The sequence below is a fragment of the Apiospora phragmitis genome, assembly GCF_038363925.1.
Source record: "Apiospora phragmitis strain CBS 135458 chromosome Unknown utg000008l:1.0-3514335.0:1.0-3519231.0, whole genome shotgun sequence".
NCBI lineage: Eukaryota > Fungi > Ascomycota > Sordariomycetes > Amphisphaeriales > Apiosporaceae > Apiospora > Apiospora phragmitis.
The window spans coordinates 2,264,054-2,288,158 of NW_027117407.1; the positions used below are offsets into that span (position 1 = coordinate 2,264,054).

The 24,105-nt window shown below is 52.3% G+C and overlaps 10 protein-coding genes across 10 annotated transcripts; 6 read left to right on the forward strand and 4 right to left on the reverse strand.

Moving 5' to 3' along the window:
- Positions 1-298: 298 nt before the first annotated feature.
- On the forward strand, positions 299-1,037 carry PG994_009125 (mitochondrial import inner membrane translocase subunit tim-22; the record flags this gene model as incomplete). The annotated part of the gene is made up of 3 exons (XM_066860534.1): positions 299-376; positions 478-573; positions 750-1,037. The coding sequence occupies 3 exons, from the start codon at positions 299-301 to the stop codon at positions 1,035-1,037; spliced, it is 462 nt and encodes a 153-aa protein (XP_066714123.1).
- Positions 1,038-1,943: 906 nt separating this feature from the next.
- PG994_009126 (uncharacterized protein) lies at positions 1,944-3,556 on the reverse strand (the record flags this gene model as incomplete). The annotated part of the gene is made up of 3 exons (XM_066860535.1): positions 1,944-2,711; positions 2,773-2,873; positions 2,935-3,556. The coding sequence occupies 3 exons, from the start codon at positions 3,554-3,556 to the stop codon at positions 1,944-1,946; spliced, it is 1,491 nt and encodes a 496-aa protein (XP_066714124.1).
- A 1,901-nt stretch (positions 3,557-5,457) lies between these two features.
- On the forward strand, positions 5,458-6,570 carry PG994_009127 (uncharacterized protein; the record flags this gene model as incomplete). Its single annotated transcript, XM_066860536.1, has 2 exons — positions 5,458-6,229; positions 6,308-6,570. The coding sequence occupies 2 exons, from the start codon at positions 5,458-5,460 to the stop codon at positions 6,568-6,570; spliced, it is 1,035 nt and encodes a 344-aa protein (XP_066714125.1).
- A 1,471-nt stretch (positions 6,571-8,041) lies between these two features.
- On the reverse strand, positions 8,042-9,781 carry PG994_009128 (FAD binding domain-containing protein; the record flags this gene model as incomplete). Its single annotated transcript, XM_066860537.1, has 1 exon — positions 8,042-9,781. One exon carries the CDS (start codon positions 9,779-9,781, stop codon positions 8,042-8,044), a length of 1,740 nt encoding a protein of 579 aa, XP_066714126.1.
- Positions 9,782-10,471: 690 nt separating this feature from the next.
- Positions 10,472-11,284, reverse strand: PG994_009129 (uncharacterized protein; the record flags this gene model as incomplete). Its single annotated transcript, XM_066860538.1, has 4 exons — positions 10,472-10,495; positions 10,549-10,815; positions 10,876-11,064; positions 11,132-11,284. 4 exons carry the CDS (start codon positions 11,282-11,284, stop codon positions 10,472-10,474), a joined length of 633 nt encoding a protein of 210 aa, XP_066714127.1.
- Positions 11,285-12,036: 752 nt separating this feature from the next.
- On the forward strand, positions 12,037-14,118 carry PG994_009130 (PhoD-like phosphatase; the record flags this gene model as incomplete). The annotated part of the gene is made up of 4 exons (XM_066860539.1): positions 12,037-12,111; positions 12,182-12,193; positions 12,285-13,873; positions 13,923-14,118. The coding sequence occupies 4 exons, from the start codon at positions 12,037-12,039 to the stop codon at positions 14,116-14,118; spliced, it is 1,872 nt and encodes a 623-aa protein (XP_066714128.1).
- A 411-nt stretch (positions 14,119-14,529) lies between these two features.
- PG994_009131 (uncharacterized protein) lies at positions 14,530-15,864 on the reverse strand (the record flags this gene model as incomplete). Its single annotated transcript, XM_066860540.1, has 1 exon — positions 14,530-15,864. The coding sequence occupies one exon, from the start codon at positions 15,862-15,864 to the stop codon at positions 14,530-14,532; it is 1,335 nt and encodes a 444-aa protein (XP_066714129.1).
- Positions 15,865-16,810: 946 nt separating this feature from the next.
- On the forward strand, positions 16,811-18,402 carry PG994_009132 (Trimethyllysine dioxygenase; the record flags this gene model as incomplete). Its single annotated transcript, XM_066860541.1, has 8 exons — positions 16,811-16,838; positions 16,891-16,908; positions 17,199-17,286; positions 17,336-17,525; positions 17,579-17,875; positions 17,932-18,130; positions 18,196-18,267; positions 18,323-18,402. 8 exons carry the CDS (start codon positions 16,811-16,813, stop codon positions 18,400-18,402), a joined length of 972 nt encoding a protein of 323 aa, XP_066714130.1.
- Positions 18,403-19,244: 842 nt separating this feature from the next.
- PG994_009133 (sorbitol utilization protein SOU2) lies at positions 19,245-20,394 on the forward strand (the record flags this gene model as incomplete). The annotated part of the gene is made up of 4 exons (XM_066860542.1): positions 19,245-19,479; positions 19,563-19,946; positions 20,056-20,188; positions 20,280-20,394. 4 exons carry the CDS (start codon positions 19,245-19,247, stop codon positions 20,392-20,394), a joined length of 867 nt encoding a protein of 288 aa, XP_066714131.1.
- A 1,521-nt stretch (positions 20,395-21,915) lies between these two features.
- On the forward strand, positions 21,916-23,717 carry PG994_009134 (3'-5'-cyclic-nucleotide phosphodiesterase (PDEase) (3':5'-CNP); the record flags this gene model as incomplete). Its single annotated transcript, XM_066860543.1, has 3 exons — positions 21,916-22,090; positions 22,166-23,264; positions 23,339-23,717. 3 exons carry the CDS (start codon positions 21,916-21,918, stop codon positions 23,715-23,717), a joined length of 1,653 nt encoding a protein of 550 aa, XP_066714132.1.
- Positions 23,718-24,105: the final 388 nt, after the last annotated feature.

Below are 24,105 nucleotides of genomic sequence, written 5' to 3' on the forward strand. Positions count from 1 at the left end.
TAATTGTAGATAGCGTCTACTACCAGTGCTCATAAATAGATCATTGAGTAGAGTCGGCGTCGAAGTGGCGAGTCTGTCAACTGCGACTTCGCCTGGCATGATGACTTAGGTAGTGCTGCTTTAGGAAAAGCGGTATCCTGCGGCAGAATTATTTACGCCTCCGATGCTCTCGCGACAAGCACCCCACCGTACAGTAGCGTAGCAGTTCCCCTAGCAATCTCGAAGCGCATTACATCGGAAAGGGAGCGGTCACTCTTTTCCATCTTCGCTGTCATACAAGCCCTCCCAAACCAACGACATGGACGGCCTACCGAACTCTGGCAATGCGCCCACGGCGCCGGCTTACAACAGCCAGATGGACCCCAACGTCAAGGCGGTTAGTTACTGCCGCCCTCCATACCCCGGCCTCTGCCAGAGGCGCCATGCGCCCAGATCGACAGTCGCAATAGCAGCAGCAATACTAACTCAAGGTCACAGATGAGCGCGTTCATGGAATCATGTTTCGGCAAGTCGGCGATATCCGGCGTCATGGGTTTCGGCATGGGCGGTCTCTTCGGAATGTTCATGGCATCTGTACGTTCCCCTTCTCGCCTTGTTCTTTTTGCGCCCGCCTGCGGCAACATCTCAGCCACCAGCCAGCCAGTAGACTAACCATGAAACCTTGACTATGTCTAGATGTCCTACGATACACCCTACCACACAGCCGGCGCGCCGGGCCCACCGGTCCGATGGGCCAACCGATCGGGCAGATGCCGTGGCGGCGGCAACTCTCCATCGGCTTCAAGGACATGGGGACGCGGTCCTGGGGCATGGCCAAGAACTTCGGCAAGGTGGGCGCCATGTTCAGCGGTATCGAGTGCGGCATCGAGGGCTTCCGCGCCAAGAACGACCTGGCTAACGGCGTCGCGGCCGGCTGCCTCACGGGCGGCATCCTCGCGCGCAGCGGCGGGCCCATGGCCATGGGCGGCGGTTGCGCGGCCTTCGCGGCCTTCAGTCTAGCGATCGACGCCTACATGCGCAGTCCTGGCGAGGAATAATAGAAGACATGAAGCGGAGTGTGTAGGTTACGCAAAAAGGGGAAAAGGCTTGGCATGCCCAAATGACACTAGTGCCGATAATGTCGATAATGCCGGGACGGCTTGTATATCATGATGCGGCGGGCTCTGGAATCACATAGATTCATGTGTATTAAGGCGTTGGATGGTTGGCTGCATAGCAACGAGGCGTTTTTAGATAAGGTTCAATTTGCAAGATACATCTCCGCTTGAAACTATCTAGAAGCTGAAGCGCAGCGTCTTAAGCGATCAGATCAGACCGAGTATTCGATTTTTCGGCTTCATTTTATACCTCTATCCGAGGAGAAAACGGAATGAGGCCGTCGTGTGCGATTTACGGGGTGTCTAAAAAGCTCATAACCGGAGGGCAGGTAGAGTGTTGGAACGGAGCAGCGCAATCTCATCGAAATCAGTAAATAGATGTCTGGTGCCCTTTGGCTCGCGGCCGACCGGTTGCAGCCCGTAACAACGACCGTCATCCTAGGGGGTAGGGGGTTTTCCGATTCAAGTGTCCGGTCTGACGCGGGTACTACGTCTGTGTAGACAAAGCAGCTGCTTACATGTTGAATAAAATAGTCACAACAATTTCAGGTTCTTTATGGCCGTGAATGTCTAGTTGTCGCAGTACGACACGTCTTATAATTATACGACTGCCTGAGCCAGTATATCTAGCCGAAACTAAGTTGATAAGTCGTCCCACGATAACCACCCGCCTTCAAAACGCCTCGCTAACAAGTATGATACCGAATCATCACCCTTCTCCGTGGAGGGCGAGACATGTCATAAATCTTTTCTTCCAAAACACGTACATATATTTCCCATCCACAGCTCCTATTTTGATGATGAAATCACCCACAAAAAACCCTGATTAGACGTGAACTAGAGTCATTATGATGCTTTGTACACATCGAAAGCACCGAACTCCCAGAAAGCATCCTTGAAAGCTTGCGGGTTGTTCGCCACAAAGTCGGAACAATTACTGGGACAACCACTTTCAGCGTACACGGCGTTGGTAAATTGACCGCATAGGTCGATGTTAGCAATGATGCTTTGGTTGCGGAAATGTGAGTCCATGGAGCAACCCGTGTTGGGGAAGTCGGCAGCCGCGATACCCCAGGAGCTAGGATCGGGCTTCTTGGCGGTGATATCGGCCGGAATGGAGGACCGGCCAAACTGCCACATGCGGATACCCTCGTTGCGCCATTCCATGGCCATGATGCCGCCGCCGGCAGCATTGTAGGAAGCGCCAAAGCTGGCCTCGTTGCCTTGCACCCCGCACCCGGCATTGGAATTTGTCTCGTTGAAGCAGTCCTTGTGCAAAACCTCGCCGGTCATCTTGCGCTTGACCGACATGTCGCAGCCGTCGCTAGTGTGGAGCGTCATCTGATTGCCGTTGTCGGCCTTGTTAACCGCCTCCATAACGTCAATCTCGCCGCTCTTGGGCCATTCGGTCTCGTCTACGAGCCAGAGCGCCGGCCATGTGCCGCAGCCAAAGGGCGTGTGCTTGACATCGAAAATGAACAGGCCACTGTTGTACTGCTTCTTGGACGACACGCGAACAGAGAAGCGACCGGTTGACGCATCCGGGCTCGAACCGGGCCCGACAGAAGTATCAACCCTCATGACGGCGCTCTCCGTGGTTGCATGGGTGAGGTTCTGGTTGACAAATTAGCCGGATCACCCTAACATTGCCAAGACCGGGGTGCAGATCACTTACGAGTTGCAGGGCCTGCTCCTTGGGAACGTAGTGAACGAAACCTTGGGCTGGGTCATACCCTGTGAAATAGTCGAACTGGTCAAAGAAAGTCTCGCCAGAGTCTATACGCAGTGTAAGCGACGAACACCAGTTGCATCAATTGCCGGGGCTTGGTTGACTTACAAGTGTCTTGCAGCGAGTAGTTGAGTTTCGCATAGTCCGGGTAGCGGTTGGCCTTCGAGACTAGAACGCCCGCAACGACGGCCACGATGATGGCAACGATGAGGACAATGGCGCTAATGAGCCAAACACGCTTGCGCTTGTACCAGGGCTGGACGCCGACGTAACGACTCATGTTGTTGGCGCGGGGTGGAAGCTCTTGATTATCGTAGGAGGGCTCAGTGACAAATTCTACCCGGCCGTTGGCGTCTCTGACTTGAAAGGAGGTAGGACCGGCCTGACCTCCGTGGACGTTGTGAGGCTGCTCCCAACCCATATTTGTAGTGGCAAGAGCTGGATGCAGTGAGGGATCCGGTCGAACCTTCTCAATTGGGTAGGTGTGCACAACAGCCAATTTGTGTTGCGGTGCCGTCGAAGTATATCCACTGCGATTAGGCAACCGAATTTCTTCGATTCTGGTAACGGTTCCGGTGGAACTGGGCTTTGTAATAGGCTGGGCTCGTGGTGGGAGTATCCGTTTCGGTCCTTTCCAATATTCGAAGGGCTGGTATCCCAATTCTCTTCTATCTGGTAGTTGAGAAGGTGGACGACTTTTCTGGGACAGGCTGCTGCTGTCGAGGGACATCGGATAGAAAAGGCCCCTTTGGGGCAGTTAAGCCAGACCACCAATACGAACTAACCTAGTAGCATCAACGAAACCAACCTACGTTACGTACACGTACGTACGTACACACCATCAACAAGTGTGTGTGTCTCAGGCACGCCGGCCGCCCTTCCGAAACTTGACTTGCACCTTATTATCCCAGCCCGCACAATAGCTCGTTACCGCCTACTATGCCCCTGTACTGCACACAATAGGAATACGAGAGTAACCGTTCGCCCAATGAGATAACCACGTACCCAGGGGTAATACGAGAGTAATTCAATCGTTTACTCAAAGCAGACTGACGTGGTGAGATCCGGCCACCAACAGTCGGTAAAATTGGAGCACGCACACCCTCCCAGAGGCTGACGCGTTGCGAGTTTAGACAACTGGCAAAAGTCGCGGGTTAATCGCTGTCGATGATACGCCGGGTAGACCAGATATGCGAGTCCGAGCTAGCCCGCTCGATAAACTGGGAAAGAATGGGGAACAATCAAGTCATGGAATGATTATCATTATGAAGATCGTTTCGTAAGGGATAAAGTAAACAAAACTGGAAGAAACTCGTCAATCCAGGACGAGAAGAAACGGACGATGGAGGCAGGAGGGGATTTATTAATGGGGGATGGTGGCTCGACCGAGACGGTGCTCTATATCCTTCTTTTCCCTCCAGATCTTTCTCCAAGGGCAAGAATAAGCTTCTCTGGAGGAGTCGGGAAATGTCAAACCACCCCCATCTTACCAAGGAATATAACTCCACCTTATCGCTGCCAGAAACCCGTTTGCCCCGTCGTGGAACTTGCACTCTTCATGCGGTCATTGCTTTCACGATGTGATCCAAGAAGATTGTCCAGTAGAAACGGGCGGGCGAGGTCGAGTCTGGTTCAGCTGAAGCCCGGCAGATCTCATCTGTTCTTGCAGCATAAAGCTCAATGGCGAACCCTAGAGTCATGGCTGGAACATTTCAAGTCAGATGTTTTCGAGCGTTGTCGTCCAAACAAAAAGGCGTTATTGAACAGGGATCACAGGTTTGCTTCGTGCGACCCCTGGTGTCCGCCCGCGATCCTGAATTACTTGCATTTCGTGATATCTGAAATCTAGCCACCAAGCCACCAAGCCACAAAAGGCCACGATTGACAGGCACAGCTTCCCGTGTCCCGACACAATGCTAGTCTCGAGGTCTAGACCACCACTGCATCATCAACTTAGTATATATGCATAGATGTATTGTCTAGAGCCGCGACAAGAGGAAAACGATCACTATTGCAGCCCTATAGATGCAGAATAAACTAGAATATCTATTGAGCCAAATATCTTGAGACAGGATCGCGTCGCAGGTCTAGCCGGTTGGCACCCTAAAGTATCTTCATCTCCCTATCTGCCAATGCGTGCAACATGTGCGGATGGCTCGCGGCTCCCGCCAACCAGACCCCTGGGTGAACAGTGCCGCTTTTGAGCGCGCGACGTCGCGGGGGTCGAGCGAGCCAGTCATCCTTACAGAGGAGATAAGCCACGATGAAATCTCATTGGCTCGGATTGCGAGATAAGTTTATATACGGAGTATTATATTCATATTTATTTATAAATTTTATACTTCTAAAAACGCAAACAAATATCGTGCTTATAACCCCTTAAGCTCTTTAAGCCACCTAAAAATAAATGCACACCACCCTTGATGCACATTTTAGACATGAAAGTCTACTGCTGTTGACTTCCAAAATACCTCATTTCATTTTTACGAAGCGAAAGCCCTTTTAACGGCTTAACATCAGCAGACTGAAGGACGAAGCATTGGCGGCGTACGGAGTTCATCTCTAAGACTGCGAGTCCCATCCTCTAGGTGAGAGCCCGACTGTACCTCACTTCGCCCTTCTCAACCAATGATGGCTAACATCCCATCGTTCGGGCCAGTTGTGCTCGAGCCCCCCAGCACCGACGATGATACTCAACAAATTGTTGAAAAAAGCCGCTCGGTGAGGGCCGACCTCCGCCTCTTGCAAGACCCAGCTTTGACTCCTCATTTTCCGTATTCTTGGGGCTTCACCATTTACCGTGCTGTGCCAGGCCGGGATCAAGACGCACGCTTCGCCGAGGGTGTTAGGCGCCTTAATGAGTGGATGCGATGGGCGATCCGCAAACGCCGCTATACCGATGAAGATACCGACACCTGGTTCTATTACCCAGAGCTCATGCCAAAGCCGGATGAGCACGACGCTTGGGACGATGTGGCCGCTCGGCTATGGAACGAGGTCGTAGAGGACTACCCCAATGCCGACCAGATTGGCACCACCGAGCTTGGTCAGGAGGACTTCACTCCGGCGGGCGAGGCTTTCATGTCCTGGGTTGACCAGCTCGAGGGCGTCGACGCCTCCCGTCGTAACTCGCGCTATGATTTCTGCCTCGTCATCGACGAGAAGGCGTTGGAGGCGCTGGAACAGCTGCCAGCCGAGACGCCGCCCCTGATGGCACCCGAGCTCGGGCCCAAGCCAGCGCAAATACGTTTCGAGAACTACAACGAAGACCTCGAGGCGCATCTTAAGCTCCAAGCAGCTCAAAGGGATGCGACAGAAGCGAAGATACAAGCGGATCCGGACCAAAAGAGAGCCAACGAAGTGCTTAAAGACATCTGGGTCTGGATACTCGACCGCGAGACGAGTAAGTTGGCTGTGTACAATCATGTCCTGAGCGTGTTGTGGCACTCTACTTCTTTCTCCTATATGTACTTGCTAACAGTACCAACAACAATGGCAGTGGAGCAATACAAAAACGGGGAGAATCTCGAGTTCCCTCCATGGGCCAGGATACAGCTATGCTATCTCTACCACGCATGGTTTGGGCGAGCGCAGCGACATGTGCCGGCGGAGTGGTCGCTGCATATCCACGAGGACAGGAATCAGGGGGACAAGATTCGGTGGTGGGTCTCTTCGGGCGCGAGAGCTTGGAACGAGCTTATGAGAAGACGTCGTGCGCAAAGGGCTGCCGCCGTGAGCAGCTGAGTACGTCTTACTCGCATAAGATTCATCTTTCAGCGATGGCCTTGAGTGTCTTCCCTCCTCCGATTTATTGATCCTTATCATGATAGGCCGTAAAAAGGGATAGGTGCTGAAATAAGTATGCATCGTTGGCTAATAATGATTCTTGGAGAGGAGGGACTCCTCTGCTATACTCCACAACATGACAGGACCGGAAAGGCGCCGTTGTCACGCAATAGAGATAGATTCACCCAGCTCGGCCCAGGATGAACCCTTGAACACTCCAGGGACAAGGAGTACATAGCCATCTTTTGCTGCGAATGGTTAGGGTACATTGCACCATGAAACTAATGTAACCGACGGCTAGTCAATGTTAACGGTCCTCTCTCGTCCACAGCACGGAAAGTTCTAGGACAATACGTGCTGCTCACAGTGAATCTCGATTAGAGAGGTAGTAAAGAGTAATTTGGCGATTTACATCTCGGGGGAACTGTTTCCAAAGCCTGCTGTTCGCGAGTTGAAAACTGCATGACCAGATAGATACTTGATTCAATCTTGTGGTGGTGAGGGGTAAATACATCACCACTAGCAAATGGGAAACCCTTTACTATAGCCCTTGTTTGCCCCTATCTGTCGAGTACGGACACAGTTTGCTTTAAATACCGACATCTTGGTCATGGCTTCGAGAAGGACTTTTCACTCTTCATTATAATATAATCCGCTGCTCGGTCGGCGTGCGCTACTTGTCACCATAGGCAGGAACCTCTTAGCGCTAAAAGCAGCGGGCAACTAGGGTGAGCCATACTGACATTAATCTTGGCAGTAAGACCCAACGCACCCGTTTCACTTGTGACGATCATCAACGCCGTTCGAAACGAACAAGACAGTAGCCCACCATGAACACGTCAACCACTTGACTGATCTGCAGGCGATGAGAGGAAACCATCTGCCCTAAATAAGATCCAGCCTGATGTGTCTTTTGCTTTGCCAAGAATCGTATGGATTTGGTGTTGTGAATGCGCCCTACCACTAGCAAGAATACCATGAACCAGTGACAGCGGTAACATTCAAAATTGTCTGGAATTAGACTCTGTATACTATCCTCTATAAAGTATTATTCAATTTACGGATCATCTTGTGGATAGGTCAGGCAAAGGACAGTGTTGTTGGCCTTGACAAGACGCACACCGACTGGCGTATGATGACTATCGGCCTCGACTTTTGTCTCACTAGCATGTTCAACAGGAATGGAGTAGGTTCGGCAGATGTGTATTGTTAGGTTCGCTGCCACGCTTGATGCTCGTTTCTTCGGGCACTCAATTAGGTTTAAATGCTGTCAAACAACCAGTTCCACGGATGAGCTATCAAACACTCCATGAAACCGCCATCATATTGCGCATGAGCAGCTGGGTATGATATTCTCTATAGAGTCTGCGTTCTTCCGCGAAACGCTGTGCATTATACAGGTGAAATACTGTTCCATATCAGGTTGAATTTAATCATCGTCTTCATCAACTCTCGCTCGCTTTGGTTCTCTTGATTCTTCGTCCTGTAATCCGTAGCCTCTCTTTGACGAGGAGCTCTGGTCAACCTCGGATAAGAATTTATCGACGTTGAAGGGATCAGCAGCATCCTTTTCAAACTGCACAGGGCCTTCCCGGGCCTCGACGTCTTCTGCGCCCTTGAAGGTGCCCTTCCCTAAAACATCCCCATACCGGCTGGCCTTTTGGATCCTGGCCATTTCCTGGTCCCCCGCTGCCTCGTCTTCGTAGTCTTCCATGTTCTGCCGTGGCCTGTAGATACTGCTAATGACATCTTGTGCTGCAAAAAGGGGCTTGTCGTAGGGGTTGTCTTCGTTGATCCCACTATCAAACCCACTGGATTGGTTGAACAAACGCGAATCGTACATTGTTTCCGCTGGCTGTGTAGGTTTTGCGAGACCGAGCGCAATCTTCTCTGAGATATCCCGGTTTTGCTCTTTCGCCATGACTTGGATTCTCCGCTCTGCACCCATGCGGGACTGTCGTAGCTTGCGCTCTTCGTCACGTCGCCGTTCTTGGCGTGCCTTTTCACGTTCACGGACTTCGTAATCATCGCTATCAGAGCCGGAATCGGAACGGCTGTAACTGCGAGATCGTGACCGCGAATCACGAGAACCACTGGAGTCATGCCGCCTCCTGGCACCACCTTGGCGTTCCTCCCTCGCTTTCTGGGCAAGCATACGAAGATTCTCCTCCTTTTGAGCCTTCTCCTTTTCAGCGAGGCGCTGTTGCATGATGGCTCGTTGTTTGACTTCCTCTCGCGCGTGACGGTCTGCCATGAATAGGGCTTCGGAGAAAGAAGCAAATTTGTCATTGATCACGGTATCTTGTAGACCCTGGCCAGCGGCAGCAAGACGTTTGTCCAATGGTACTGTGAAACCTTTGGGGTTCTTCCAGTTGCTGACCGGGGGAGGGATCTTCCACATTTCTTGATCTTCAGCAGTGAGCTTTCTTGGTGGTGAATGCATAATGGCGGGAGGAGGGCTAGGGGGACCCCTAGGAATCTTCTTGTGTTTGAATCGGGGAGGTGACATGGGGTCGCGTTGCTTTTCAACGATTTTGATGATCTTGTCCTGTTTCCTGGAGCTGTCTCCCATCTGGTTCCCAGCTGTGTATTTGACGAAGGTCGGGTCTTTTCGTTGGCCGATATTGACATTTTTGGGCTTTTGAGAAGCAACCGCGCCGCTTACGAGGGCGGCCAAGGCATTTTTGGTTCGCTCCGTGGTCTCGGCGATCTGCTCTTGGTTTGGTTTGGCGAGATCGATCTCACCGGCGTCGGCCCTCTGGCGAAGAGGAATAAGATCTTTGAACGACGCGTGGACAATTCTGTTCTCGCCGTGGCCTTGTCGTGCGATAGCATCGTATTTGACTTTGCCGTCAGAATCGACTTGAATCGCAAGCGCGTTGCTGGTCGCCGCTCCCTTCTTGCCCATGTCCAGAGGATACTGGGCAACTGGAATCTCGGGAAACGCGCCTCCATCGCCAAAATCTTCCTGTCCGCGTGGCCGCCAACCTGCTCGCTGACCATAGGGGGGAGGACCGGTTCGTCGTAGCACGATTTGCGACTCGTCGATTTGGCCTGCGCCGACGATTCTTGGACCGCGTTGTTGGGCATGAATTGGAATTTCTTCATCCTCACCGGTATACCTCGGCTTAGGTAGCGCCTGGGCGATGGAGGAAGCGATTGATGCCATGGCGAAGGTTTGATGCGACGGCAGCTGCGCTCCGTTGTTGAGGTTGCGTGTGATGGTGTTTGATGTCGGCCTCAGGTAAAGCAGTAGTAGGCACGTTAAATTTCTGGCTACCGGTTGGAGACGTAAAGCGTGGCTAAGTGAGTGGCTGGTGCCCCACAACGCGCTGGAAACCCAGCACCAGCGCGAATCCGCCCCGAACAGCTTCAGGAACATCAATGGACATTTCCAACGCCCTTTCTTACTCCGTACGTAGATAGCTGTAAGTGTTATTTTGATCCTTTTGGACTTGTGAATTATGTACCTGTCGCCTACTTCCACAAATGGGTCGAGCACGCTGTGTAGCAATGTCCATTAATCGTTGACAGGGACTTGGCCTTACGAGGATATAGCATTCAACTCTTCCATGTACTGTACGCAGTCCTATTAACCCCGTGTTGCTGTGAGAACACATTGTCGTTGGAGCACGTCATCAAACTTATCACATAAAGTCGTCACATCGCTGTGTATTGAAACCGCCGATAGAAATAGGCGTCACCATTATAACCTGCAACAGCGACTTGCAGCCAAACCAATGGCTTATAATACAAACATTCATGCGCATCATGCCCTGAACCAATTCCATGTTTTCTGTACGCCGCCGCTGCTGCCAATGCATACCGATACTAACTCCTTCGGTGGTTAGGTATATGTCTATACGTAACCTTTTCTGGCGCCCTGTTACGAGGGTTAGCAGCAATACACGGGAGCCGGAACCAGACCATACGTACCTGGAAGAAGAACCTGACGACGAAAACCTGTAAAGCGCCCATGCAGACCACCATGCAGCACTGGATCAAGCTGAAGTTGACAATTCTTCCTTCGGTGCTTCGGACAGTGCTAAAATTTCGGTTCTCGCGTGTGCGGAAGTACTTCTGGTTTCGAGTGATGGTGGATAGTTGCCCGGAGACCTTGTAGATTGACTCCTCGAGTGCGGATGTCTGTTCGGGGGATGTGCCTTGCTTGGCCGGCAGCTGAGCTCGAACCTCGTCCTCAACCTATCGGGTACGGGGTCAGTTCCGCATCTACGTAGCACCATCCATGATTGTTATACTAACAGCAATCTCGAAGTCGACAACCTTGTCCGAGTACGTGCTCATTTCGTTGTTGAAGCAGAACTTGTAGTCGCCAGCCTTCTGTGCCGTGAAGACGAAGTCGCCCTGTCGCTCCTTCTCGCCGTCGAGAATGACTTTTTCTTCGGGTCCAGTCACCTCATAATCGAGATCAAACGAGCCACCTGATTGTACCTGGAGTGCAAAGTGTTAGGGTCCAATCTCGAATTCTTCGGTCGGTGCTGGAGACTGGCCAACTTACGGCAAAGTAAAAAGCGATCTTTAGGTTCGGCTTTTCGGCGTGGGCATAGAAGCAGGCCTTCTCGTGCGCATTGAGCTTGTATGTGAGGGCGGTTGCGGAAACCACCGAGGCAAGCCAGGCAATGAGCCCGACAGAGAGAAGTGTGGCCCTCATGGTGGTTGTTTGTTGTGTTGGTGATTGTCTTCTAGTAAATCCCAACTTCTGGCCAGCTTGTCGCGAATCCCAAATAGGGTCAACGAATCGAACTGATAAGTGGGTACCTGTAGGCTGTAGCAGGTGTTGATGCGGCCACGCTAGTGTCCTGTCAGCTCGGCACGGGTAATCGTAAATCCCTCTGGGGTGGAAGCGCTAAGCTAAGCCGAGCTGGTCGTAAAGTACCTAAGCGGGCGTGTTGCTCAAGGCTCCAACAGCCAGCACGTCAGACAGGGCGCAATGACGGAGAGTTTGCGTTCGGGAACGGTTTGAAAGCTTGGCGGCCCCCCTTTAAGCCACAATCACCCCGACTTCCACTATCCGACCAATCACATAGCCTCAAATGCAGGGAGCAGGGGAGCTTGGGAATGCAGGTGTGGCTCTCCCCCCCCCGGGTTGTTGCAAGTCCCTGTCGTCACTGTAACTCTTGCTTGCTCCCCTTTCTTACGACACGCTGAGCCTGAGCCTGTTGGATGGATACCTAGCTACTATGCAGATTGCCTGTGGGGTTTAATGGGTGAAATCATCCCCTTCCCATGCGATTACTTCTTCTGAGCTTCGACTTCACTACTCCTACTTAACTACACTTCTCTCCACTCCTTTACAAACTCCTTCTCTAATACCAATACTTCTTGCTTGGATTACAAGCTGCGCCTAGTCGAATTGTTCGCGTACTCCATTCGAGAACCGGTAGCCGGTAGCTTCCGCCAGACATGGACTACCAAAGGACCGCGACAGCTGTCGCGTCCGCTGGGATACGGATAGGCTCCTACTTTTTCCTGCGATGGGTAAGTCTTCTCTAGACGCGCAAGCCAACTCATTTCTCGCGAGAGCTGTTACTAACTTGAGGATTCATAGGCCAATCTCCCTGTAAGTCGATCGTCTTTGCTCCGTTCCCATACCGGACTCGATACCCCATCTATCGCGTTAGGACTCCATGCACGATAGCTAACCCTTCTAGCCCGCCATCTATGTAGTTTACGCACTCTTCGCCATATACGTTCCCTCCTTCGTCAACACGTACATGACCGAGCCGATCATCTCATTGGTCGACAAGGTTGACGTGGCTGTTACAGAGAAATTGATACCAGATCCCAATGGCGCCGAGGATGAAGATGGCAATGCTGAAGAAGCCGTCGTCGATGAGGTCGAGGTCTCTGAGGAATTCGCTGTTTTCGAGAAGCCTGTCGCTCCCTTGCGCACTTTGCTCTCTGGGCTGCCCAGCCCCAACAGCAGACTATTCTCTGCCCTCACTTTCCTCATCAACGCAGCCTGTGTTGCCATGATAACGGATGCAGTTTACAGGCCTCGCTGGCAGTACCCCAGCCATGACTTGTCGTTCGCCCGCGTCGGTTACGTCTCGGATTCAGAAGCAAAGCTACTGATTCGCGAACCCGACCAGTCGAAGATGCCTATTACTGTTCAAGTCCACATCAAGGACGCGCAACCGCCTTTCGACAACCCTCTCTGGCAGACTGCTGGCGGCGTGAAATGGACTACCAATGAAACGGATTATACTGCTGTGGTGACGATTCCGCTGTCCCACTCAAAGCAGCGTGTCTACGAATGGACAACATCCAACAACCATTCCGGGGAGTTTGTCGGGGCACCGCGCGCTGGCAAAATGCCCGATCATGGCGATGGGAAGTTTACCTTCTTGGCAACTTCTTGCATCCTTCCTAGAATCCCATACAACCCCTTGAACCACCCACTCGCGATTCCTGGAATGAAGCACCTTGCTAAAGTCCTTCCAGAGCTCGGTGCTCAGTTCATGATGTTCCTCGGCGATTTCATTTACGTTGATGTCCCGCACCGTTTCGGAAAGTCTGTGGAAGACTACAGACAAAAGTACCGCCAAGTGTATGCCTCGCCTGACTGGGCTCCCGTTGGACAGAACCTGAGTTGGATCCACGTACTCGACGATCACGAAATCTCCAACGATTGGGACAAGAACTCCACTGGTCTGTACAAGTCTGCAGTCGACCCCTGGCATCATTATCAGACTGCAGTGAACCCTCCTCGTGCCAAGAGAGCAAACACTGCTGGGGCAATCACCCGATCTGGCACCACATACTTTTCTTTCGCACAAGGCCCAGCCAGTTTCTTCATGATGGACACTCGCTCATACCGCTCAAAGAACAACGAACCCTTCGATAGCCCCAAAAAGACAATGCTCGGCGCTGAGCAACTTGAGGACCTTCTTTACTGGCTGCGAAGACCGGAAACTAAGGGTGTCAAATGGAAGATCGTTGCCAGTTCTGTGCCGCTAACCAAGAACTGGAGAGTTAACACCAAGGATACCTGGGGTGGGTTCCTTCACGAGCGCCAACAAATACTTGAGGCCATGTGGGATTCTGGCCTACTCGGTTACGGCGTTGTCGTGCTTTCAGGTGACCGACATGAGTTTGGTGCCACTGCTTTCCCACCGCCGAAGGACGGCAAGTGGCCTGAGAGCGTCCTGGTCCATGAATTCTCCGCGAGCCCTCTGAACCAGTTCTATTCTCCTATCGGCACATATAAGCAGACGGATGATGAAGACGTTGAGTTGAAGTGAGTCAAAAGCATCTTTCCGAGACGAAAACACAGCTAACAATTGCAGATACATCAACTCTGGTAACTCCAAGTTTGGAGCCCTTACCATTGAGATGCTGGCGGAGGGTGACTTGAGCAGTCTCAAGTACAGCCTCTTTGTAGATGGTGCGGAGGCTTGGAACACGGTCCTCACCACTCCCTCGCCGGCAACTGTTGAGAAAACTGCACCCTCATTTTGGGATAGAGTCCGTGGAGTCGTCTAGTGTAGTCTCGAACTTGGGATATTCATTGGGGAATTATGTTGGCGTTATGGTTTTGTTGGTAGCAACTCGATATTGGCTGCACCATTGCGTGCCTTGTGTGCCCTGTTTACTCTTAGATGGGGGTATGGCGAAGGAGGGCAGCACCGCTATACGTAGTATAGCTACAACAGGGATCATTTGCTGATGTGTGTCACTTCTCGTTCAGCGTTTGCTCTCTCCGATCATCTTGCAGTTCTTATTGAGCCAATGTATAAATGTGGTGGACTCCGTCTCTGTAATAGAAGGTTCCAAATTTGGCTGTTCCCCCTTGAGTACTTACTTGTATGTGCAATGCGTCGTTGGCTCGGACCTCGTGATTATGCATACTTGCCTGGTCTAAATCATCAATGGTACTTGTGTTCCCTTCATCAATCACTCCTCCGACTCCTTAATCCATTGGCCTTGCGTAGTCCGTATAGGCCGACAATAAGTCAACCCTGCGGAATGCCGCGTATGGTACTGGGCCCGGTGTTCGACCAGGAGGTCTCGATTGTTCCGCAGGATCAGCTGCTCGGTGTGGCACTGGGCCAAAAATTGCGGGAGGTTGGCGCTTTCCCGTGTCGTCGGAGTACTGGGGGAGGAAATGTTACTGCCCGGGCGGCTCGCCAGTGAAGAAGAGGCGTTGGTCGACGTGCCCGAGGCTGACTGGAGGCCATCTTGTGTCGGGCTGTTGGGTGGGGACTCGAACCGGCGATGATCAGTGTCTTGCTCGTAGCGTATGGACCGGGTCGGCTTTAGGAAGCTCTGCAGGGGAGTGGTAGGTGTGTCGCCGAGGACAGCTTGCAACTGGGCCGCCGCATCCGGCACGCTGGTCAGATGTATAGCTTGGTTGTTTGGTCTTGGCCTTGACTGAGGCGTTTGGAGTGGTGGCACTGCAGCTGATGGTCTTCGCTCGGAGGACAGCGTATCCCGGGAGTTGGTAACGGGCAGTGTCCGCGAATAGCGCCCGTCGATGGGCACCACCTCGCTGTATAACATTTCGTTCGCCTGAGAAGCTCCTCGGTAATTGGATGAAGCTGCTGACTGGGGCTCAAAGCGAGGAAGGGGGGACTGGTGACTCGGCGCAGGGTGTCGAGGCTCTGGGGGTCGCAGACCTTGGGGCCGTCGATCCTGCTGCAAGTTGCTCCGAGAAACCTGATGCCGCGGCGGATAGTTACCAGGTGTCTGAGGCTGGTCCCGTGGACCTTGAACCGCATTGCCAGGCCTTTGTAGAGGCTCCCTCCGAGGTGATCTAGACGCCAATCTAATGACGGGCTGTACAGCTTCCTCGCCTACGTTGTCCTCCTCTTTTCGTGGGTTTTTCTCGGCCTCCTCATGGTTGCTTGTATTGTTGGAGGAGGGGGCGTAGCTGGCCATATCTATGCAGCAGAACAGGCGCACCAAGCGATCCCTGAAGCCCTTCAATGCCTGTTCGGCACGAGGATGCACCTTGCCCATGCCATTTTGATCGTGGTAGATCTTTAAGCACCCGGCAAAGATCAGAAGTAGTAGACAGCCAGCTAGGACCGAAATCACAATGACGGCGTCCGACGGGATAGGCTTGTTGAGAGACGTGCAGACGATGGCTGCCGCGAAGATGGAGATGATGCATATTGCGAGACAAATTGGTAGGATCTTGTAAGTGCATAAGCGTGTATATGACGGCGGCCGATCTGCTCTGGTGAAGGCTTCGCCATCGCCCCGAACCTGCGACTCGATGTCAGCCATGCGCAATATTATGTTTTCATATCACAAGTAATAAATTCAACATGCCACATCTAATTTCATGGTATTGGCGATCTGCGAAGTGACTTATATCTCAATTGTATTGTCTTTGTTATCCCAGGTGTTGTATAGTCAAGCCTGGAAGGCCGCCGTATATTCCATCTATACCTGTCTTAGACATTGTAGCAGCTCCCGCACACTCATATCTAGAATCAACTTGACCAAACTCAAGATGCATTATAACAAGTAGTCGACGGATTGGCTCAAAGAGTCAGACATTTGCACGAGAGGATTGGTTCGGGGGTTGACACCGGGCGCTCTTAGTCCCTGGACACATAATTGCTGGAACTACATAGTAATGTCGAAATATTCCCATGGGCTCGAACCATCGTCAGTCAAGCTTAAAATAATGATAACCTCAACTTAGACGAACCTGATATAGGATAGGTTGAATGTTGAAATCTGGACTAATACTAGTTCGCGCCAAGTGATTGGCCCAGTGGAACCCATCGACATACATTTATATGTCGTCGGCTTGTCTCGGTAAAAAACGAACGACATCCTGAGATTTTCAGCGACGATAGCAGAACCGGGCAATCCCACCAATTGGCAGACCAACACATGCTATAGACAATCTGTATAGTGCTTGTGCACTGCGCCCCTTTTCCCCGTATCCATCCCGAGTTATCGAGCTATCACACTGCTCGGTCTTGCCACAATGCTACCCATCGTACGAGGCTCTCGACTGGCACGGTTAGCGCTCCAGTTCCGCCCAATCGACACGATCTTGTTGAGATACTGATACTTCGTAGTCTGTCATACCAGCCGCTTTCCTCGTGGCAATTGTCTCGAGTACAAAGCCGGCGATATAACCACAGCGGATCTACCAAATTCAAAGTGACCCCAGTTGGGGAGGGTCTCAGGTTTGCATATACCCAAGAACACAAAGATGTCGCAAAACCCAGACGTGAAATATTGTAAGTGCTGTATGCTGGCTATCGGGAAGCTTTGGAAGCTAATCAAGATCAGGCCCAACTTCTGGCTACGGTGAGTTCAGATGTCTTTAGGAGAGACCAGGGTTCCTGCAGTAGCTTATCCAAACAAGTGACAACTGTCGATGCAAGACATGCGTCAACCAAGATACGATGCAGAGGGCTTTCAACACTTTTGAGGTAGTTAGATCTAACTGTTTCATATCATAAGGAACCATGGGGCTAAGCTAGTCGCAGATACCACAAGATGTCCGACCTGAACGGGTAGACGTTCAAGAGAATGGTGTTCATGTTCAATGTAGGCACTGTTTTGCGTCTTACCGCTATTCTGACTGACACAACAAGGGACGGATGCATCTCATAATAGCTTCTATCCGTGGGATTTCATTGAGAAATACATGAAATCCGACCGGAGACAGCCTGAGCCATCCAGGTCAGCATGTACGGTATTTTTACTATTGGACATGACTAACGTCCTATAGGCATATCTACTTTGGATCTAACGGTAGCAAAAGCGGTGCATCTTGGCCACCATCAGTTTCGAGTCAAGATCTTGCTGGCAATGAAGCCCGCACAGTTGCCCAGTTGACCGATGCCATCGTAGGTTTCATGCATCAACCGAACTCCAAGTACGACGAGAGGCCTGCTAACCAGGTTATAGAGGCGATTCGGGTTCGTCTTTGTAACCGGAGTTCCGTTTTGAAACCGGAGAGGCAACCGAGAAGTTGCTGGAGAAGATTGCCTTCATAAGGCAAACTCACTACGGCGGCTTCTATGACTTCATACCCGATCTCGCCATGGCAGATACGGCATATACCAACTTGGCACTTGGCGCTCATACGGACACGACGTATTTCTCGGATCCCGCCGGCTTGCAGGCCTTCCACTTGCTGTCGCACTCAGACCCGACCGCGAAAGATGGGAAGGGGACGCTGGGAGGCCAGTCACTGCTTGTCGACGGGTTCTACGCCGCGAGCATCTTGAAGGAGGAGGATCCCAAAGCCTTTGAGATCCTGAGCAAGGTGAAACTGCCTTGGCACGCGAGCGGAAATGAGGGCATCACCATTTCCCGGACAAGATGTACCCGGTGCTCGAGGTGGACGACAAAACCGGGGGAATGCACCGATTGAGATGGAACAACGACGACAGAGGTGTCGTGCCGTTCGATGGACCGTTTACCCCCACGGCATGGTACGAGGCCGCAAGAAAGTGGCACAGCATCTTGACGAGAAAAGACGTCGAATACTGGGTACAACTCGAACCAGGCAACCTCCTAAGTAAGGGTTCCCGTGGTGTTCAACCCACAAGATCCACACAGTAGCGGCTAACGAGGGTCAACTAGTCTTTGACAACTGGCGCGTCCTTCATGGCAGAAGCGCCTTTACTGGTGTAAGGCGCATGTGCGGTGGTTACAGTACGTTCCTCATTGATTCCCTTGGCATCGCTCTATTAACTCCTGATGTGTGCAGTCAACCGAGACGACTTCATCTCCCGATGGAGGAACACGAACTTCCCGCGCGAAGAGATTCTCCAGCGTATCGTAGGTTGATGTCTTGTTGTTTGCAACAGCCGTGATCCTGAAGGAGCATGTGGCATGGTACGACAGAAAGGTAGCTGCGGCGATATAGCCGTGGCTGGTGTCACGGGAGACTTGCGAGAAAGACAACCATCACATGATGCTCCAGGCCAGATAGCAAATAGAAGGAGGTTCTGGCATGTAGGTTGCCCAGCAATTCCGCCGAACTAGCCCCATCAGTTGGCTTGGCATCTTCCGGCAGCAGAAACCGGGGACCCCAAAACCGACAATATAGTACCCCGCAGAGAGCAAATATACCTCATTTCGCTCTCCATGTCAACCATGTTTCTGGAAAGCCGGCATATTACTATGTATGTACACAGGGGATGCATCTACATTAGGCAGGAGCAATTGAAACATTGTCACAAACACGATAACAAGCGACGGTCCGGAATGCCCTGGAACCATGCAAACTAGAAGCAAGCAGTAAAGCCTGCAGGATTGAGGCTACTTACTTGTGGTCCCAGGCGCGAAAAGCGGCTACTCCAGGATCCAGCCTGTTTGTTGCGACAATATGCGCACCACTAACATCATCATACCCATCAGAGCCAGGAGCGGCAGTCGGCAGGAGTTCGGCAAGCGCGTAGTCATTTATCCACAGAGTCATTAGAAGCGATGGTATTGGAACCTTGGGACCCTAGAGCAAGTATATATAGCCCCGTATCCCTCACCGTAGCCCTCTTCCTCAGGCTACTACTGCCAGGAGTTCTCGCATGCGTCAATAGATCATTCAACGAAACGTGCCTTGACCGCTCCGTCCTATTGAGATCATCAACGAAGAACACCTGTACAGGTTACTTAATATGGCAGCCGCAATGAATGGAGGCGACTTCGCCCACGGTGGAATGCCTCCGGTCAAGTCGGACCTCGTCATGCCACTGTTCTCTCTGAAGGGCCGGACAGCCATTGTCAGTGGAGCCGGAGCCGGGATCGGGCTCTCGGTTGCGCGTGCCTTTGCGGAAGCTGGCGCTAACGTCGCCATCTGGTACAACAGCAACAAGAAAGCGCTGGACGAGGCAGCCAAGATCGAGGCAGATTTCGGGGTCAAGTGTAAGTTCCGTTCGAGCGAGCTGATTGGGCTGGGAGGTGACGCCTCTCGCTCCTGCATACTGATAAGACCATCATGATTACAGGCAAGGCATACTCGGTCAATGTGCAGTCGTGGGAAGCCGTGCGTGATGCCGTCGACGAGATCGTCAAGGAGTTCAACGGGCGCCTCGACGTCTTCGTCGCCAACTCGGGCATCGCCTGGGAAGACGGCCCCTTCCTCGACGGTCCCATCGACAGGATGCAGACGGTGCTGAGCGTCAACATCGACGGCACGTTCTACTGCGCTCGCGCCGCCGCTCTGCACTGGCGGCGGCAGAAGCAGGAGGGGACGACGCTGGACGGGCAGCAACTGGACAATTTCCGGCACGGGAGCTTCATCGCCACGGCCTCCATGTCCGGCCACATCGCCAACATCCCGCAGATGCAGACGGTATACAATGCGTCCAAGGCGGCCATCATCCACGCTTGTGAGTGCTGCTCGCTCGAGACGGGAAAACCTGGAACAGGCCAGGCTCCGATCCCCAGCCCTCTGGGATATAAAACAATAGCATTGGCACGCTGACTAGCAGGTAACAGGCAAATCATTCGCTGTCGAGTGGGTAGGCTTCGCTCGTTGCAACTCGGTGTCGCCCGGTTACATCAACACCGAAATCACCAACTTCGCACCGGCCGAGATGAAGAACATATGGAAAGATAAGATCCCGATGGGGTAAGTGATTCATGATTGGCCCGAACCCGTTCTCACGCGAAGAGGGCAAGCAAATGGAAAAGGAGTGTTTTCTAACCGACCTATGTACTAGCCGGGAGGGTGAACCGGAGGAATTGAAGGGAGCCTACCTCTATCTAGCGTCGGACGCCTCATCCTATGCGACGGGTATTGATCTCTTGGTGGATGGTGGATACTGTGCGGTGTAGAATGGCCAGCAAGCAATGCTTTTATGAGGCTGGGTTGGGATTACAGTTACTACATAACCCCAATAAAGACGAATGGAACGAAGAAAACAATACCATATCACGTGCTCTAGTTAAGGGATTGTGACGTGTGAGGTCATAGACAAGGCTCGTGTCGTCGAAACAGGCATACATAGGGGCACTAAGGTTGCTGCCAGGCTGCGGCCGTGAGGCTTCCCGTGTGCTTAATGTGGGAAGGTCAGATACAGGAGTCAAGAGTTTACCGACAACTGAACATACTCCAGCGGCTGATGCTGGGTATCTGAAGCTTTAGGTTTTAGTTTGGCTGAATTGACAGTGACAGGACCCCGTTCCGGTAGGGGGAAAGTCCTACTAACAGGTACAGTATCCATTGGCATACCCACGGATCGGTCAGCGTGGGTTGCCTCCTCGTATTGTACACAATCTCTGCCCCCTTTTAGCCCATTTCTCGGTGAGCGTCTTGCTGCACTGCATGCATTTAGCTATGTGCCACCTCTATCTGGGTATATACATTATGGAAACCGATCTCGGCATATCATTCGAAGATTTAGGTATTACTTATCGAGTGCATACAAAGAAGACCCCCCATTGTGTTACTGCCAGATCTGATTTCTTCCTTGTCTTTGTCCTCCGAGCGCTGGCGAAAGAGAACAGGGGGCCCTGACATAGAAAGAACCCTGGACGAGGGGGGCATCCCACTTCGGACTCTGCTTGGCGCTCGTTTCCCCTCCACAGCAGTGGTACGTACTCGACTATTTTCAGCACTTTCAGCACTTGCAATGGTCCCTGATCACTGTTCTACCGTAGTTAATCTACCAGACTTTCCCCAGGACCTACTTGCATAGGTCAGGAGGTGAGATGCCTACGGCTGTACGCTATCGCGTTGAATTCATCAGCACCAAGCAGCAGTGCTCCTGTCATTGATGTATGGATGAATGCATGTATATACAAAGTATATGTGTCAATCATTGATGTTGTGTGTGTGTGTGTGTGTGTGCGTGTGTGCAGATTGTGAAGTACATACACGGCCTTCCCACCTCTCCCCCTCCAAGCCAAAAAACCCCCCAGCCTGCCTGGTAGGTGACCTATTGTGCTAGTCTGCCTAGGTAACTTGTCGCCTGGCCAGGTGCATACAACCTGACATTGAAGACAAGAAAGTACATGGGTTTGATTGAGTTGAACTGGAGTGATCGGTTTGGCCCAGAGTTCGCCGCCTCCAGCTCCAGTAGCCCAACGCTTCTAGCAGCAACTCTTCTCTACCTCCCACTACATCGCCTGCTACTCCTTCCTCAGCCCTGCTGGCAGATCACATCTTTTCCCCCTTCTTTTCCACCCATCGCCGGTCGTCGTGATTCCTGACTTTCAGAGAACAGCTGTCCACGCTGTTGATTGCCGATTACTGAACTGCGGCACCCCATATCCTCTGCGAGCATTCTTTTTTACTTGATCTTCACCGCTTGTATCTGCTAGGCGGCGCATCATTACAACAACAACTCCTGCAACATGGAGAACGACGAGGGCCAGGCGCCCGCTCCCACCGTGGAGCAGCAGCGCAACATGCAAGTCGACAATGCCATTCGCGCAATTCAAATGAAGAAGCCCCTTCCCGAGGTTGACTTCACCTTGCACACTCTCGAGTCGGGAGAGCAGGTGAACACGACGGAGCGAGTCTGCAAAGGTATGCCGTGCTGCCCACCCGCTCAACCTACCCCGCCGCCACACACAAATTAAGGTCGGCATGTACCCTCGCAAGTGAACAACGAGCTGACCACGAAAACCCGTCGCCATGCAGATGTACAGGCGCCCGCCATGTCCAAGCCGACCGACGAGCAGTTTTGGGAAGACGAGACTCGCACAAAGCCCAACATCACCTTTCTCAAGCAGCACTTCTACCGCGAAGGTCGATTGACCGAAGAGCAAGCCTTATGGATCATCAAGGCAGGAACCGACCTCCTTCGCGCCGAGCCCAACCTCCTGGAGATGGATGCCCCCATCACGGTCTGCGGTGACGTCCACGGCCAATACTACGATCTGATGAAGCTTTTCGAAGTCGGCGGCGACCCGGCCGAAACGCGCTATCTCTTCCTGGGCGACTACGTCGACAGAGGTTACTTCAGCATTGAGTGTGTTCTATACCTGTGGTGTTTGAAAATCCACTACCCCAACACTCTATGGCTATTGAGAGGTAACCACGAGTGTCGCCATTTAACCGACTACTTCACCTTCAAGCTCGAGTGCAAGCACAAGTACTCCGAGGCCATATATGAGGCTTGCATGGACTCTTTCTGTTCCCTGCCCTTGGCTGCTGTGATGAACAAGCAGTTCCTCTGCATCCATGGAGGTCTCAGTCCCGAACTGCATACGCTCGATGATCTGCGCAGCATTGACCGTTTCCGAGAGCCGCCCACTCAAGGTTTGATGTGCGACATCCTCTGGGCTGACCCGCTCGAGGACTTTGGCCAGGAGAAGACGAACGAGTTCTTTATGCATAACCATGTGCGCGGCTGCTCCTACTTCTTCTCGTACCCTGCCGCCTGTGCATTCTTGGAGAAGAACAACCTTCTGTCCATCATCCGAGCCCACGAGGCGCAAGATGCCGGCTACCGAATGTACCGAAAAACGCGGACCACGGGATTCCCAAGTGTCATGACCATCTTCTCTGCTCCCAACTATCTCGACGTGTACAACAACAAGGCGGCGGTGCTGAAGTACGAGAACAACGTGATGAACATTCGCCAGTTCAACTGCACACCGCACCCGTATTGGCTTCCCAACTTTATGGATGTCTTTACCTGGTCGTTGCCTTTCGTGGGTGAGAAAATCACCGACATGCTCATTGCCATCTTGAGCACGTGCTCCGAGGAAGAACTTAAAGAAGATACCCCGGCCTGGACTTCCCCGGACCCCTATCTCCGGCCCTTAACAGCCCCATGCCCTCGGATCCCGATTCCATCGAGTACAAGAGGCGGGCTATCAAGAACAAGATTCTGGCCATCGGTCGACTGTCGCGTGTATTCCAGGTGTTGCGCGAGGAGTCCGAAAGGGTTACAGAACTTAAGACGGTATCTGGAAGCGGCCGTCTGCCGGCAGGAACTCTTATGCTAGGAGCTGAGGGCATCAAAAATGCCATTAGCACCTTTGAAGATGCTAGAAAGGTTGATTTGCAGAACGAGAGACTGCCGCCCACTAGCGAGGAGGTGAAGAAAGCACACGAGGAACAGCATGAAGCCGCCATGGAGAAAGCCAAGCATGATGCGGATAACGACAAGAAGTTGCAAACCCTTTCGAGGAGATTGAGCACGTAAGTATCTCCTGGCCCAGTACGTTGTTAAGCAGGAATGCTGACCCCCCGAGAAGTAGCAAACGATAGTGGTCTTTGTTCGGTCGGTAGTCTAAAACAGCGCATCTTGTCGTGATGCGGATCTTGGCGCTATCTGTACAATATAGACTTGGTCGGCCTATATCGATACTCACAGCGGTGGACTTGACAAGTCGAGCGATAGTATTTTCCGAAGACGCAAGCGGCATTGAGGCCTATCGTCGTGATTTGGCTGGGCATAATTTTCGAAACACGGTACTACCGTGTAAGCGTGGGTAGGCTCGTGGTCGAGGGCGGTCTTGAGCGGTACGGGGGTTGAAGAAATCAGGAGGAAAATGAGCCGAAGCCACCACGGCTTCTCACTTTCAGCGGCA